This window comes from Halyomorpha halys, unplaced genomic scaffold, assembly GCF_000696795.3.
Source record: "Halyomorpha halys isolate HHAL.00 unplaced genomic scaffold, Hhal_1.1 Scaffold282.1, whole genome shotgun sequence".
Lineage (NCBI taxonomy): Eukaryota > Metazoa > Arthropoda > Insecta > Hemiptera > Pentatomidae > Halyomorpha > Halyomorpha halys.
In genome coordinates, this window is record NW_027110990.1 from 436,887 (window position 1) to 452,694 (window position 15,808).

A 15,808-nucleotide genomic window follows, 5' to 3' on the forward strand; every position below is an offset into this window, starting at 1 on the left:
AAAAAATATTAAAAATATATACAAAAATAATAAAGTAATAAATAAACTAACAAAGAAGATATTCAATGTATGCATGTCATCCTTCCTCTGGATGACTCGATTATTCATTAATTTCCATGCATGTGGTGGTGGATGATTCCCAAGGAGTCGAGTGTTATATTCTCTGTTATCCTAGCCACGTCCTGGGCATCGACCCCGAGTTCCTCCATGAAGCTCCTAGTTGTGCTGGTAGTACAAGAGTCGGGAAGAAAAAAAGCCAGTTATCACACCCCAATTTTTTATTACTTCAATAAAAACTATGTATAATTACTAGTCAAAATTGATGAGTCTGCCAAGTATAGGTAGGGGGGTTAAAAAATGGCGGCTGTTTCAAAACCTTAAAAAAACATTGATTTTTCATTCGCAGCTCTATATCTTAAAAACTACCAACAATAGAAAATCTAAGAGAACATTATTTAAAGAAAAGTAAATTTTCTGAAATATTAGCCCTAAAAGAGCTATTTACGTCCAATAGTTCTCGAGATATAGCTTTTTAAAAAGCAAATTTTCTTAAAAATCTACTGAATGATTAGTAGTAAGTTAATTTATTTTGAGAAATCTATATTTCAGGAACTATGTGACGTACAGATGTCTATTAGCACTCAAATTAAAGCTAGTTTAATGGATTATAAAGAAGTGTATGGTATGACCTTTACCTTCGTAGGAAAAGTAGTTTGTTTGGTTGTTTAGTGGCGCCAAACTTCATTGGTCATCAACGCCATTTATATTTTATTTAATTTTGGTAATATTCTTTAAATTTTATTTATTTTTTGATTTGATTATTTTATTTATTTATTATTTATTTTTTTATTTATTTACTTTTTTTCTTCCGATCAAGTTATATTTTTGTCAGTAAATTTTGTGATTTCAAAAACTGAAACACCAATTCTATTGCCTTATAGGAAAAGTAGTTTTCATGATATTTGCTAAAATAAATTGATTTATAGTTGTGTGGACAATAAATTTGATTTATGAAAAACTTTATTTCAGAAACGATTGGATTTACTGATGTCTGCCAGCGCTCAAATTAAAGCTAGTTAAATTTACTACAAAATAGTTAATTATGTCTATCTTTGTAGGAGTAGTAGTTTTTATGATATTTAACAAAATAAACTCACGAAATGTTAATTTCTAGGTGTTCGTATTTGGATTTTTGAAAAAATATATCTCTAGATCCATAAGACGCACATATGTCTGCCAACACTTGATAAAAAGGAAATTTTACTTACTATAACGTAATTTATGACACTTATCTTCGTAGGAGTAGTCTTTTTTATGATATTCGCATATGAATATAAATTTGGCAAATGAAAATTTGTTCGAAAAGCTATAAATCAATTAATTTTAGCAAATTTCATGTAAAGTATTACTCCTACGAAGATAAACATTATAAACTACTTTATAGCTGATTAAACTAGCTTTAATTTGAATGCTAATAGACATCTGCACGTCAAATGGTTTTTGAGATATGATTTTTCAAAATAAATTCACTAACTACTGATCTTTTAGTACATCCCATACAAAAGTTTTATGAAATGTTGCTTTTAAAAAGCTATATCTCGAAAACCATTTAACGTAAATAACTCTATTAGGGCTCATATTTTAGCAAATTTACTCTTCTTTAAATAACGTACTCTTAGGTTTTCTTGTGTTGTTCCTACTTTTTAAGATATAGAGCTCCGAATGATATTAGTTTTTTTTATCGCTTTGAAACAGCCGCCATTTTTATTACCCCTACCTATACTTGGCAGACTCATCAATTTTGACTATTAATTATACATAGTTTTCATTAAAGTAATCAAAAATTGGGGTGAGATAACTGCATTTTTCTCCTCTTGGGGTCTTGTACTAGGGTACCGTTCCACGGTTTCCTCTCACGCTGAAGTCTCGTTCTCCGAAGCCCTCAGAACTTCTCCTTAAGGAAAGGGATGCATTTATCGTAGATTTCCTTCTTTTCCCTATCTACTTCATTTGCCTGGTCGAGGTCGTTATTTCCATATCTCACGGTGGGATCCAGAACGATTGCCGACTTCCCCTTCTTAGGGAAAGCAACAATATCCGTATTTCTTGTGGATCCATCCGTATCGACATAGTAGACCTCGTCGAAGCAGGCAAACTCTCTTTCTCTTAGGAGCATTATTAACTCGTACTGCACTATATGATGCCGGCGTGTTATGAGGAGGGAGTTGTTGGGGCATTTCCCCTTCTCCTTTTCAGGTGCCTCGAAGAATTGCTAGGAATGGAAGAGGAAGCAAGGTTAGAAACTAGTGGGTTTGGGTGGTTAGAGAGTTTATATTGGAAGGAATGATATCCAGTTTGGGCTAGATCGGTTACATATGGAATATTAAGGTCTTTGTATATGATCTTATCTGTGAGAATGTAAGGAGCATTGAGAATTTTACGAAAGATTTTGGATTGTAAAGATTGGATTCGAGAAGAATTCGAAGGTTTAGTAGAGCCCCAAAGCTCAGCTCCGTATGTCCAGATTGGCCTTATACAGTCATCTACATCAGTCTTTTGTTATAGATTGGAAGTTTAGACCATTTATCTGGACAAGTACTGGAATAGTCGGTCTTGTGTGAGGATTCCAGAATAGTATTTGTAGTTTGTCCAATTGCAGGCAAGGTAGCGATTCTGTTTGATAGGTGTATTAAAATATGTGAAACTTTTTTTAAATAAAGAAGTAGTTGTTGGAACAGATCTTATATTCAATTATTAGAGTTTTTTTATAATTAATTGCATTTTTCTCTTGTTTCAGATGGAAAACAAAGATGATACCTATGAGATCCCTCAGGACGAAGAGTCAGTCAATTTTATTTCAAAGCTTTTAATATATTTTAATAAAGGCAAAATACAATTTTGACTACCTTTATCTCTATTCTGTTTCAGAAAAAAAGGACCAGGAAAATTAAGAACAATATTCAAAATAGTAAGCTTTTGTATTTTTTGCTCTTCAAAGAACATTTATGTTAATCGTATAATAAGATAGGACAGAATTAGGCTTTGTGGTTGAGAAAAGATATTTGAAAATTAAAAAGAAAATAATTCTAGAGTAAACTCTAAGACAATACGTATGATGTTAGATTTAAGCAATACACATTCACAAGCCTTGATTGGCATCCCTCTTTTTTCAAGAGATTCCATAATTCCGAAATGAAACATATTTGGTCTTAGTTATGATAAATGAACTTTTTTTGGTGGTAAAGTCGACTCAGTTTTTCTTCGACGTACTTATGTTTAGAATTTCAGAGAAAGTTATTTACAAAAAAAAAACGCAAAAAATTATTAACTGTTTTGACGATTTATGGACAAATAGTATGAATGGAGGTGTGAGATGAAGTAATCCAAAAGAAATGCATTGTCATAATTTTCCTCAACCGGTCTAAGAAACTCAAATATTCTTCAAAAACTGACGCCATTGTCTGTAGCCGTTGTGGTAATCCTGTAGACCGTCTAAATATGAGGCTGTTGTTCTTTGAATCATCAACATCCAGGACATGCGAGCCAGGAGTCTCGTGACCTTCGGACAACTGGTCCCCTGAGATCCCCTGGCGTTAGGATCGAACATGAGGATGTAGTTGGAGAAGTATTGGTTATGAAGGAAAAACAGTGTTAGAACATAATTTTCTACAAAGGGTTTTTAGGAAAATCGTGAGCTCAGGTGGGCATGGTCGCTAGGTCCGATAGCTTAAGAGACAAGACAGGATAAATAGGAAAAATAATGAATCTGGTTCTGTCATGTGTAAAGAATGTCGATCAATTGATGCCCAAAACGTATGTGGGAAGCATAAATTGAGGGGAAATGACTTTGTGAGTGTGTGTAGGACCATAAGAGTAGTTGATATATGCCCGGGATTGTAGGGAATGAGCATGGACGCCTCAAGTACGAGGGGTGGGTTAAGAACAGTGTGAAGAAAAGCACCTAATTTATTTTAAAAACAGTTAAAAATGCATTAAACTATTGGAAGTATGTTTCCAATAAAACCGTGCTGTGTTATCTTTCCTCTAAAACATATGCCTGGCATCTGGTGGTAGACTAAACTTCAGGACAGTCATTGTACACAGGAGGCAGTTCTATTTGATAATTTTATTGTAGTTAAATATATTTTAGTTAATCTTTGTTGAATCAATTTAAATATTTAGAATTATTACTAATAAATGATTGTACACATGTATAAATAGTAATTTAATTAAACTTAAAAACAGTTTTCTTCAACTTCACGAGGATGATGAAGGCTTGTCCGCACATAACGAAGGAGATGTGAACTGATTCAGTGTCTCAGTGTCTCTGAGGGTTACATAGGGCTACAGTTTGTTGAATTTTCCGGGCAGTAGGCAAATCGTCAAAATTTCGAAAAAAATGTTTTTTGTGGTTTTTGATGATTTGTGCCTTTAAGACGCTTCGAATCCGAAAAATAAATGAAATATTTCTAAAATTGTATTTTATATGAGCATCGTTTTAAAGAAAAATCTCTTTCTTTTATAAATTTTAGATTAAGTACCCTGGAAAAAAATGGAAGATGTTAAATGTTTGAACGCTGAGACGCTGGGTGGCTATATTATCAAGAAGGAACAGGATAGAGCAATTTTAACTCCATCAGAAATGAGCAACATCCTCAATTGCAGGACAAAAGCCCAAGAAGTAAAAAGGACGTCAAGCACTGGGGTACCTCCAACCGTAAATAACGTAGAGAGGTTATCACACAAGCATGATTACCCTATCATGGGTGTACCTAGTGGGGGGCAGCTCCCCTCCCCCTAGATGTGAAAACATTATTAATTTAATAAGATTTTTTTTTCAAGAAAATACTAATTATAATATTGAATGTAGATAGTCTCAATGATAAGAGAATAAATAGTTTTGTCTACTATCATGGTACCTTTATGGACCACCATCAGACTATATTCCTACAATCTACTTCATAGGTCAACTATTTTCTTCCAAAACTAATTTATGAAACTAATAAAGCTCTACGACAATTATATATAATTTTTATTTCTTTTGCCTTTTCAATGCAACAATGTCAAAACCTAATTGAATTGGACTGCATAAACTTTTATCAAATTCAACTCATCAATATTCTTCGTTTTCCTATTTCAAAAATCCATTAACAAACTTACGGGTATTACTAACTTTATTTATTAGATTTAACTTTCGGCTTATCCCCCTCAAAAACAACTATTTTCATTTTATTTATAATATATTCATTTACTTTAATTATTCTTTTTAATAATACAAAAATCATTCTGATAATGGATTATTTACAACAGGATCATCATAACTAAGACCTACCAAGGTTTGTTTCTAAATTATCAAAACTATCGAAAAAGATTTGAGTCGATCTAGTCTGCAATACTTTGTATTGTTGTCTTATTTAGTTAAATTGGAACACTTCAAACCACTTAGAAACATTTTGTTTTTGTCCTTTTAAGAACTATAGTTAGGACTGCTCAAACTTACATGGTCTCATGAAAGGTCTTTCTTTCAGTTACAATATGCCGACAAGAAGGATAAAACTATCCTCATATTGAGCATCCTCGCTGCTATCGGTACAGGACTTCTTGGTCCAATCAATGTCTTTATCCTTCTCAAACCTCTTTTGACCCAATTCATTCTACCAGGAACATCAGGTGCTGTGAGTATGAAGCTATGCTATTCTTCATTTAGTTCTGTAATTTGAATGAAAAGTTGTAATTAGTTTGACTTATTTACAAATTGCAGCCACCGGCCATAAATATAACTGCGGAGTTCGAAGAATTTGGTTATAGATATTTCATATTTGGAGGAATGAACTTAGTTTTCAGCTTTGTTCAGGTAAGATGTTATTTCTTATTAGATGCTAGTTCTCAACTGTCACTCAGACATGGTGGTGGCATGTATTCTCTTTTCCACAATCAAAAAATGGTTAACCATTATTGTTTGGAAGTGATTCATCCTGACCTCCACTGAAAATAATCTGTTGGGGTTTGTTTTTCCTTATCAAGAAAGTGTTGTGAGCAGAATTTGATACCTATAAATCAATTAAAACATTAATAGCTTGGAAGAAGGTTAGCTGGTAAGAAAAGTGAAGAATAAAAGCACCTCGGCTCATCATATATCCTCATGATGGGCCTAGGTTCGTGGTAGAGGAGTAGGAGAAGAGTATGACCAATGACTGGCTGTCTACTGTTTCAGTTTAGCATACAATGGTAGACATTCCTCTCATAGTAATCTAAGCCCCAAGGGCGTGGTCTTTTTGGCTTCACTTTTACTTTGAAGGGGAGTAGGCCTATGTCAACCACCTGGTTAATAGTGATAGTGTGGGCATATCATATAATTATAAGCATAGAGTATAAAGCAGAGGAGTAGCATAATCCTACCCTTCTTCAGAGCAAATGTGAAGCCAAAAAGCAGAGGGTTGTATAATGGCCACAGGGCTTTGGTTTACTATAAGGTTAATATGAACGTCTGCCATTGAGATCTAAACTTACAGAAAGTACCTGGAAACAGGCTAGATCCCTGTAGTTCATGATAACTTGAATGTATAAAATATTTGTTAAATGTCCTCCAGCTGTGTCCGGTAGAGTTCTTACTTGTTTTTCCTCATACTATCTTATACAAATTCACTGCTTTTCCAAATATTCTACATTTATTTTAGCTAATTATTTTTTACTTATCTATGTTACTATGCATCTTTTATTCATTGTAGCATATCTCCTGTTTTCTTTCTTACACATTATATCATATATATCATTTTCTTTCACACACTTAATTTTGTTAATAAAATTGTTTCCACTATTTTTAATCATTACTAACATATTTTATTATGCTAATTTTAATTACTCGTCATTTACATTTTCTTCAACACCTTTCATTATATATATTTGTTTATTTAAATGAGCACTGTCTGGTTATTAATAACTTTTTTTTCTTATTTGTTTTATATAATTCTTACCTCTACAACATTATATTTCATTTTCTATTTATAATCTCCTACTATTTACTTAATTTATTCTTATATATATTTCCAAGTTTGTTTGTTATTATTTCCTTTTTCTTTTTCTCTGAATTGAGGTTATCTTGTTTCAGGTTTCTGTTTATGTGAGATGTAAAAATTTATTTTTTATTGTGTGCATGTTGCTCTGTGAAAAACTGTGAATATATCGATTGTACCATTTGTAAATGTCAGTCAGTCGTTAGTTTGCCACCATTGTTTTGTGTTGTGTTGTTTGTTCTCATTACAGTAAGAAACATTTTTGTGTATATTTACTGACCGCACACCCAACCGTCTTCTTCTCATATTACTATTACAGTTATAAATTGAATAGTTATATAAAATTTAAAATTCTTCTTCCTACATTTCAGGCACTCCCAGCCTTTAAAATATCAACATAAATAACAATTTTATGTTTATGAAAATTTCAATTATGGTGAAAAATCATTTATTTTTTAGGTATTGGCTTCAGAAATAGCTTCACGTAACATAATGGCTAAAATAAAGACTGACTATATTGCAAAGATGCTGTCAATAAAGATGAGCTGGTATGACAGATCTCGAGAGCAGTTCATTACTTCTGTATCTTAGTAAGTGTCTATAATTTCATAATTTGAACATTACACCAGTAGATTATTTTATAAAAAAGGCACGAAAGTCAATAAGACTCAAAATTTCAATTTAATTTTCAAATATAATATTTTACTGGTTTACTCACTTCTGAGTTGTCTAAATTTATTGATTTAAACGCCAAATTGTACATTTTAACAAGTAATAAAACATTGTATTAAAAAAAAAAAGCATGTTTCGTGAAGTGATTCATTCTATATTACTAGTCTTTTAGCTGTTTTAATTATTACTTATTCATTATACAATAATAGGAATATAGACAAATTTATTATTATTTTTTTTTTTTTAATGAAATCATAATCAGTATGAAATCTGTTATATTTTTTAATACCACCAAGACATTTATATGTATTTATGTTTCTTAAACTTCTATGTTTATGGACTTATAAACATCATAAGGAATAATTCTAAAGAAGAAACAAATTACATTACTCATAAAGCACTTCAGTTACAGATCACATACCTAAAATACACATAAAGAGTGCTTTCGTCACTTGTTAACCAAATCATCCTGATTATTCTGATAGTTTCTTGGATTTCAGTTTCATACCAGTTGTATGTTCATGAGTAAATTACGTTATTGAGTGATGAGTTGTTTATAATAACAGTTCAAGAAAGGGATGATAACCATTCAGAGACAATATGTTGTAGGGCGTACTTCAGGCAGGACCAGGCGTAAGGCATATTTGGGCGCGGCACTGATAAACAGGAGGGAAGTACCTTCATTAAAAAGTTCAGATAAGTCTATTATCCCCTTTTGTTACTTTCCTTACCACCACTTGTGGTTAGGTAAGGAAGTTATTGTTTTAAACTCTACTTTTTAAGAAATGAGTAATTATAATTTGTTTTGTGATAATTCTATAATACATTATTTATTTAAGCCATGCCTTATTGAAAAATACTATCAAAGTTACCAATATTCTTAAAGTAAAGATCACATTATTTGAATAATACCTCCCCCATTAAAATGAATAATTCCATAATTGTTTGAGTCTGTGACAGGGTGCCGTAAATATAGTAACTATTAACTTCCTAAGTCAATTAAATAATTGAAATTAGTAGAATTTTAATCGAATGCTTATTTTTTTCCTGAATTCTAGAAAACTCTATTGCATTGAAATGGCATCCCTTGTGGGGATCTATAGCTAGAGGGTTAAAATTAGAAATACATTAAATGCTTGGAAGATCAGCTATACACATATTTTTTTATTCTTACTCCATAGCTGTTGGAAATTTTAATTTCTATGAATAAGGATATTAAAGGATAAATAAAATTATAATAAGACTCGATAAAAGTAAAAGCCATAAAATTTTCAAGTGTTTTATTTCAATTTATTACAGTGACATACAGAGTATAGCAATCTTATTTGATAGCAAGATGACATCTGCTGCAGAAATGTTATCATTTTTTTTTTTCGGTTGTCTGGCTGGCTTTGTTGTTTCTTGGAAGGTGGCGCTTTTGACCCTTTTATTGATGTTGATTTCTATGACAGTTACATACTTCATAATGAAAGTAAGTAAACCAATGTTTCTGATTTTCAATTGAACAATGCTCTACAAAAATATTAGATAAGTAATTATCCTTTTATTATAATATTCAAGTAAAAATAGAAGGTGTATAAATATCCGAAAAATAAATAAATAAAATATTTATTTTATTTTAGATATTTCATATTTTATGCAAAAATCAAATAACAGGATCAGGTCCTATAAAAATGATTATCTATGATTTCCACTATCAATGTTCATTAAGAACAAAATGTGTTTAACTACTGTGCCAGTAATTAAGTAAAGTAATGCGTAAAGGAAAATATATAAGCCAAAGTCCAACTAATGATACAAAAACGAGTACTTGACTATCTTGTTATACTCATAAAAAAAAAAGAAAGATGAAATACCTCTCTAATACTCAGGCAGATTTTCACACATACCAACTGCACTCTGTCTTGATGCAGCTGTTCTAAAGAACAATTGGCCAATCATTTACCTAATACATTAGGTTGCGTACAGAGTCCAATTATCTGAGGGATTCTCATAACTCTGCACATAATTCCTAGTTTCTCCTTGATATAGGTGATTGTATAATTGAAAGATTTAAACCTAAGTAAATGAAAAGAAAAAGAAGTTCTGCAGGTGAAATAAAAAAAATTAATAAAAAATATATAAATAATTGTCAATAACATTAATAATGTATATATTTAAGGTTAGCAAGGTTAGTATATAACTAAAATGAAACAAATAAATTTTTAAATAAAAGAAACAATATCACTAAAAAAATTATTTATTTTATTAATTAATTATTTTGAATTAAACAAACAAAATGAATAACTTTTCTTGAAAAAATAAAAAATTGATATTGAGAACAAATTAATAATGTTCCTACTGGATCAGAGAAAAAATAATGTCTATCTGACCTGATGTTTCAACAGAAGGTCAGTACAGTAAGAATGTTTTAAGTTATCTAACCGTAACTAATAAAACAGTAAGAACAGTAAAACCATTTTATTTGTGTCCACCACCTCCACGTTCAACAGTTTCAGCCCTGATGATGGCCTGAAATTCCGGTTGAAACGTCAGCACAAATACACAAGTTTTAGTTTTTTTTTGTATATTTACTGACCGCACACCCAACCGTCTTCTTCTCATATTACTATTTCAGTTATAAATTGAATAATTATTTATAATTTAAATTTCTTCTTCCTACATTTCATTATGATGTCCGTAGATAAATTATGGAAAAAATTGGCTTATAGCTAATTCCCCTAGACAGTTGACCAGAGTAGGAAATCAAAGGCAGGCAGTGTGTAATGTATATATTAAGACAAGAACTGGTGGTTGCTAAAAGGCCTCAAAGCTGACTGACTTTAAAAAATATGATGCTACTTTCAGTCTTTTGTTAAAACAGCAGCACTATTAATTCATTTGTTACAGTTTATGAAAATGCCCTTATTTACAATACAACATTTTACATAACCATACTATAGCTAATACAATTAAAATGAATAGATTGCTTTAAGTTTAATTCTGTTTGTAGTATTTTTAGATAAAAAAAAATAAAATAAAAATTTATAATATTTCAGCCTAAAAATTGAAGTAATAAAAATGTTTATGTGCATAAACAAAATTCATTTATCTTCATTACACCCACACAGCTAATAGCGATAGACTGAAGAGTGAAATTAGAATAAATTTACTTTCCCATTTCAATTAATACTAATTAGTTAAATAAAGTTCATTTTTAAATTAGAACCACAATTTATGATGAATTTCATTTTTTCAGGCATCAAAAACCAAGGAAAAATTGAGGCAACAGTATGTTGAAAAATGTACAAAAATTACTTCAGAAGTACTAGAAAATGCCAGATTGGTAGCTGCATATGGTAGTAAATATAAAGAAGTTGAAAGGTAGATCTTCACATATTAATTTAGCTTTTTTTTTATGATTTAAAATATTTTATAATCTTAATTTAGACTATAAATAACACAACTTTCTAAATTTAATTTAAAAAAATAATAATGAAAGAAAACCGAAACTGAAATGGCATCCCTAGTGGGGAATAATTGTTAATAGATGATTTCAATTAAAAACTAGAAAGATCAGCTAAACACACCTCTTTTTTATTTTTACTGTGTATCTCATGAAAATTTTAGTTTCTATAATTAAGAAGATTGAATGATAAATAAAATTAATATACTGGGTGTTTCAGGGTTAAGTTGCCAAACTGAAAATATGAATTAAGGAACTCAAAATAAGAAACAAATTTCCTCTGAAGGTATGTCCGCAAATCCTTTATTTAGGAGATATTCACACCTAAAGATTTTCATTGTTATGAATTATTTAGGTTATATGTAATAAATAAAACTTATTTATTTCCCCAAATACTTTATTAATTAAATATAAACATTAAATTCAGATTAAATGTTGTTCAAAGTGATTTCCTAGAGCATTGAGACTGACTCGGCGTCTTTCTTCAACAGCAGCAGTGGCAGAACGGCACTGGATATGTGTTATTGTTTCAAAAGATTCAATTATCCTTCTTCGTAAGGAATTAAGATCATTGACCAGGCTTGCGAAGACGTTTTGTTTAATGTCACCCCAAACAATAAAATCCAGTGGTGTCAGGTTTGGAGAGGTGCAGGCTAAGCCACTGGTCCTGCACGGCCAATCCATTGATTGGGATAATTAACATTCAGCCATTGTCATGGACCTCTTCTGTAATGTGCAGGACAACTATCTAACTGAAGTCACATGTCACTTCTCAGTTGTAGTGGAATATGTTTAACTAAATCATAGTAATCATTATTAAGAAATGAATTGAGGCGGTAAGAAATGCGGACCTATTAAAATATTCTCTATTATCTCCAACCACACATTGCACTGAAACTGGTGCTCGAAAATTGTGTGGGGATTTTCCTGTGACCAGAGGTGATTATTTTTCTGATTGAAGATACCTCTTCTTGTGAAGGTAGCTTCATCTGTCCAGAGAATGTTTCCTGAAAATTATGGATTATGTTCAACTTGTTTTAAGTACAAATCTGAAAAATGTCTTCTTTGCCGAAAATCTTGCGGTAATAAATGTTGTACCCATTGATAATGATATGAGTGAAGTCCATCTGCAATGAGAGTTCTCCATTCTGTAGGTGGTGTAATATTTAATTCTGCTCTCTTTGTACTTTTTGTATACTGCCAGAAGGATCATCATCAAAATATTGTAATATGGTCACACTCCTTTCTTCATTTTGTAAAGGGGCAAAAATACCATCAGCACGTGTAATTATAGCAAATTCACTAAGACGTTGAAACGTGGAGCTAAAGATAGACTTGTTTGATAATCTCCTATTTGGAAATTGTCTGGCATATTCATGATAGGCAGCATTAGCATTACCATTGCAAAAACCGTACGAAAACACCATATTGGTGTATTCACCATAAGCATAAATTGAAGGCATAATGATGAGTACTCTGCAAAAGGCTCTTACAAACTTATAAATGTTATTGACAGTTCCCAATACTAATTCCAAATAGTATTAATCCTTATATTCCCAATAGTTTTTATACAGTTAGGGATAAAATGTCATATTAGTATTGTTTCTAATCCATCTCCTAAACAAAGCATTTGCAGACATACCTTCACTTTGAACAACATTTAATCTGAATCTTAATGTTTACATTTAATTAATAAAGTCGTTAGAACAAATAAATTGGTTTTTTTATTTAATATAGCCTAAATAATTCATAACAATGAAAATCTTTAGGTGTGAATATCTCCTAAACAAAGTGTTTGTGGACATACCTTTAGAGGACATTTTTTTCTTGTATTGAGGTCCTTAGTTCATATTTTCAGTTTGGCCATTAACCCTGAAACACCCTGTATACAAGACTTGAAAAAAAAAGTGAAAGTTATACAATTTTCAAGTTTTATCTTTAGATTTGTTACAATGACTTACAGAATATGATGATGGAAAAAAAAGTAAAACTCAAAATGTTTGCTATACATATATTTTTTATTTATCAATTGACACAATGTTAATGATCAAATGTTTATATGCCACATAACATGAACTTAATTCATATTTCAAGCATTATATTAAACATATCACTTAATTTAATATATCATATTATATTTAGGTACAAGAGTACATTCAAGATGGCCAATAAATATGGATTAAAACACTCATTATTTATTTCTACAGCAAAAGCTTTCAACTATTTCCAATTATGCATCTGCTATATGATAGCCTATTACTTTGCATTGAGGTTGTACATTGTAGGCCATTTCAATCCTGGTTACATAGCAATCGTAAGTAATTTTGTAGTTATTTTCATTAAATATTGTTGCTTTTGATAGAACTGTACATAAACTGTGAGTTTGGCAAGTTCTCATGTTTGAATTTAAAAAGTTTGTTTTTGGAATTGATTGAACATACTATTAATAAAAAAGCAAGTTCATTCAACAAACTAGAGATAAGCCTTATAGGAATATAACATTCATTAAGAGCAATTAAATACTAGAATAAATAACTTGATGATGAATCATACTAGAATAAATTTATGCCTAACACACTCCTCTGCTCTGCCTAACACTCTTCTCTAGGTGAATGCAACACCACTGTGATATTGTACAGTCAGATCACTATGTCAATGGTCTTCCACACTGGAAGATAAGTGTGATGTCTCACATGTTTTTATTCAAACATTTTTTCTTAGAACCTCATTAAAGCCACAATCGCAAAAAATGAAACAATATAACAAATTTTTTTTTTTAATAATTTCATTTTCAAATAATTTTATTTTCCTACACACTTATATTTTATTAATATTTTGTCAGTTGTATTTGTTCACCACCTATCAAAAATGAAAGAAATATTTTATGAGGTAGTTTTAAAAATTTAGTTAATGACTTAATTTTTGAATTACTAAATCTGAACACTTGCCATTTCCAAATGAACAGTATCCTAAAAAAATTCTGCATTAAATTAATCATATAAATAAATTAATATATAGGAAGATGGTCAGGGTTGCGGTCAATAGTGAAACAAAAAAAAATCACTATTGACCGCAACCCTGACCATCTTCCTATATATCAATTTTTACGGTCAACTATATATACATAAATACAATATAAATAAATTAATATTATTTATTAAATAAATCAAAAATTAGTATCCTATTCTGTCTCAACACTTTATTTCTCACTAGTCCAATGTTTCCATCTTCAAGGACATCTTCAATACAAAACTCCTCCTCACATTATTTCACAATTTCTATTGCAGGGTATTCTCCCAGGTCATTTTCTTTATTCTAATTTCAAAACCTATTTATTTAAAATTTAAAAACATTAACATTTATTTTTTTCTCTACAAAATTATCAACAATATAAAATACACCACCATATAACCATATAGGTTATAACCGAAACGTTGGACTAGTGAGAAATAAAGTGTTGAGACAGAATTGGATACTAATTTTTGATTTATTTAATAAATAATTACCTTGTCACAAAAAATTTTGAAATAATATAATTAAATTAATATTAGTTTTAATTAAATAAGTACTATTAATATAAAATATTTAATAATACATTGTTGGGAGGAATGGTAAGGAAATATCAAAGACATTATTATGATAAAGTGTTTCCTAATTAAATAAATATTCACCTATTGCATAATAAATTACCTATTTTATTGACAGTTCAACACAAATTAAGTAAAAAAGGTTTTTAACCAAAGAGTTTATTTAAGACATTGAATCAATAATAATCCCTTTTCCTCTTATTTAAGGGAACATAAATTATTAATTTTTTAAATAAAACAATTAATAAGATCATGAGAAAATCAAAATATTTTTCTTTTAAATTATAGTATCAAACTAGAATTACTTTATCTTATATTATTTCTAGGTTTTATCAACGCAAATTAATGCTATATATCATTGCACCTTCATATTGAGCACTATTTCTGATCTCTTTATGGCAACAGATTCAGCTTACAAAGTCATGCAGTTCCTAAATACTGAGGCCAGCTATAAAAGATCTCCAAAAACAGATGTTTTATCAAAAACTTTTGATATTGATGTCTCCTTCCGAAACGTTGAATTCTCCTATCCGACAAACTTACATTCTAAGGTGTATATTTTACTTCAATAATTATTATAAAAATGATTTGCTACTAGTTTTATTTTATTTTATTAATAAAATCAAGATACTTAAATCTCTAAATATAGGTGCTCCATGATCTGACCTTAGACATCAAACCTGGTAAAGTCACTGCTGTTGTTGGGACTAGTGGTGCAGGGAAAAGTACTATTGCAGACCTTATAATGCGCCTTTATGATGTAACTAACGGGCAGGTATAGATTTCAATAATAATTTCAACGTATAAGCATGAAACTTGGAAGTAGTACATCAAAATAAATAATCAGCATTTTTTGGTCAGATCCTTATTGGAGGAGTGGACATAAGAAAACTCAATGTCAGTTGGCTGAGAAATCAAATTGGTGTTGTTGGACAGGAACCTACACTCTTTGATACCTCAGTAGAAGAGAACATCAAATATGGGGAAATTAATGCTACTTTGGATGAGATTATTAAAGCAGCAAAAATTTCTTATGCTCATGAATTTATAGAACAGTTACCTTTAGTAAGTGTTGATATTATTAATTCATG

The 15,808-nt window shown here is 30.4% G+C and overlaps 1 protein-coding gene across 1 annotated transcript in view; it reads left to right on the forward strand.

The window, feature by feature from the left end:
* LOC106680717 (ATP-dependent translocase ABCB1) overlaps window positions 1-15,808 on the forward strand; it is a 75,252-nt gene that overhangs the window by 32,708 nt on the left and 26,736 nt on the right. Inside the window, 11 exon segments of the mRNA XM_067049080.1 lie at window positions 2,798-2,841; window positions 2,929-2,968; window positions 5,529-5,675; window positions 5,762-5,854; window positions 7,473-7,603; window positions 8,985-9,156; window positions 10,924-11,048; window positions 13,273-13,444; window positions 15,044-15,268; window positions 15,367-15,492; window positions 15,579-15,782. Coding sequence (XP_066905181.1) covers window positions 2,798-2,841; window positions 2,929-2,968; window positions 5,529-5,675; window positions 5,762-5,854; window positions 7,473-7,603; window positions 8,985-9,156; window positions 10,924-11,048; window positions 13,273-13,444; window positions 15,044-15,268; window positions 15,367-15,492; window positions 15,579-15,782 — 1,479 coding nt within the window.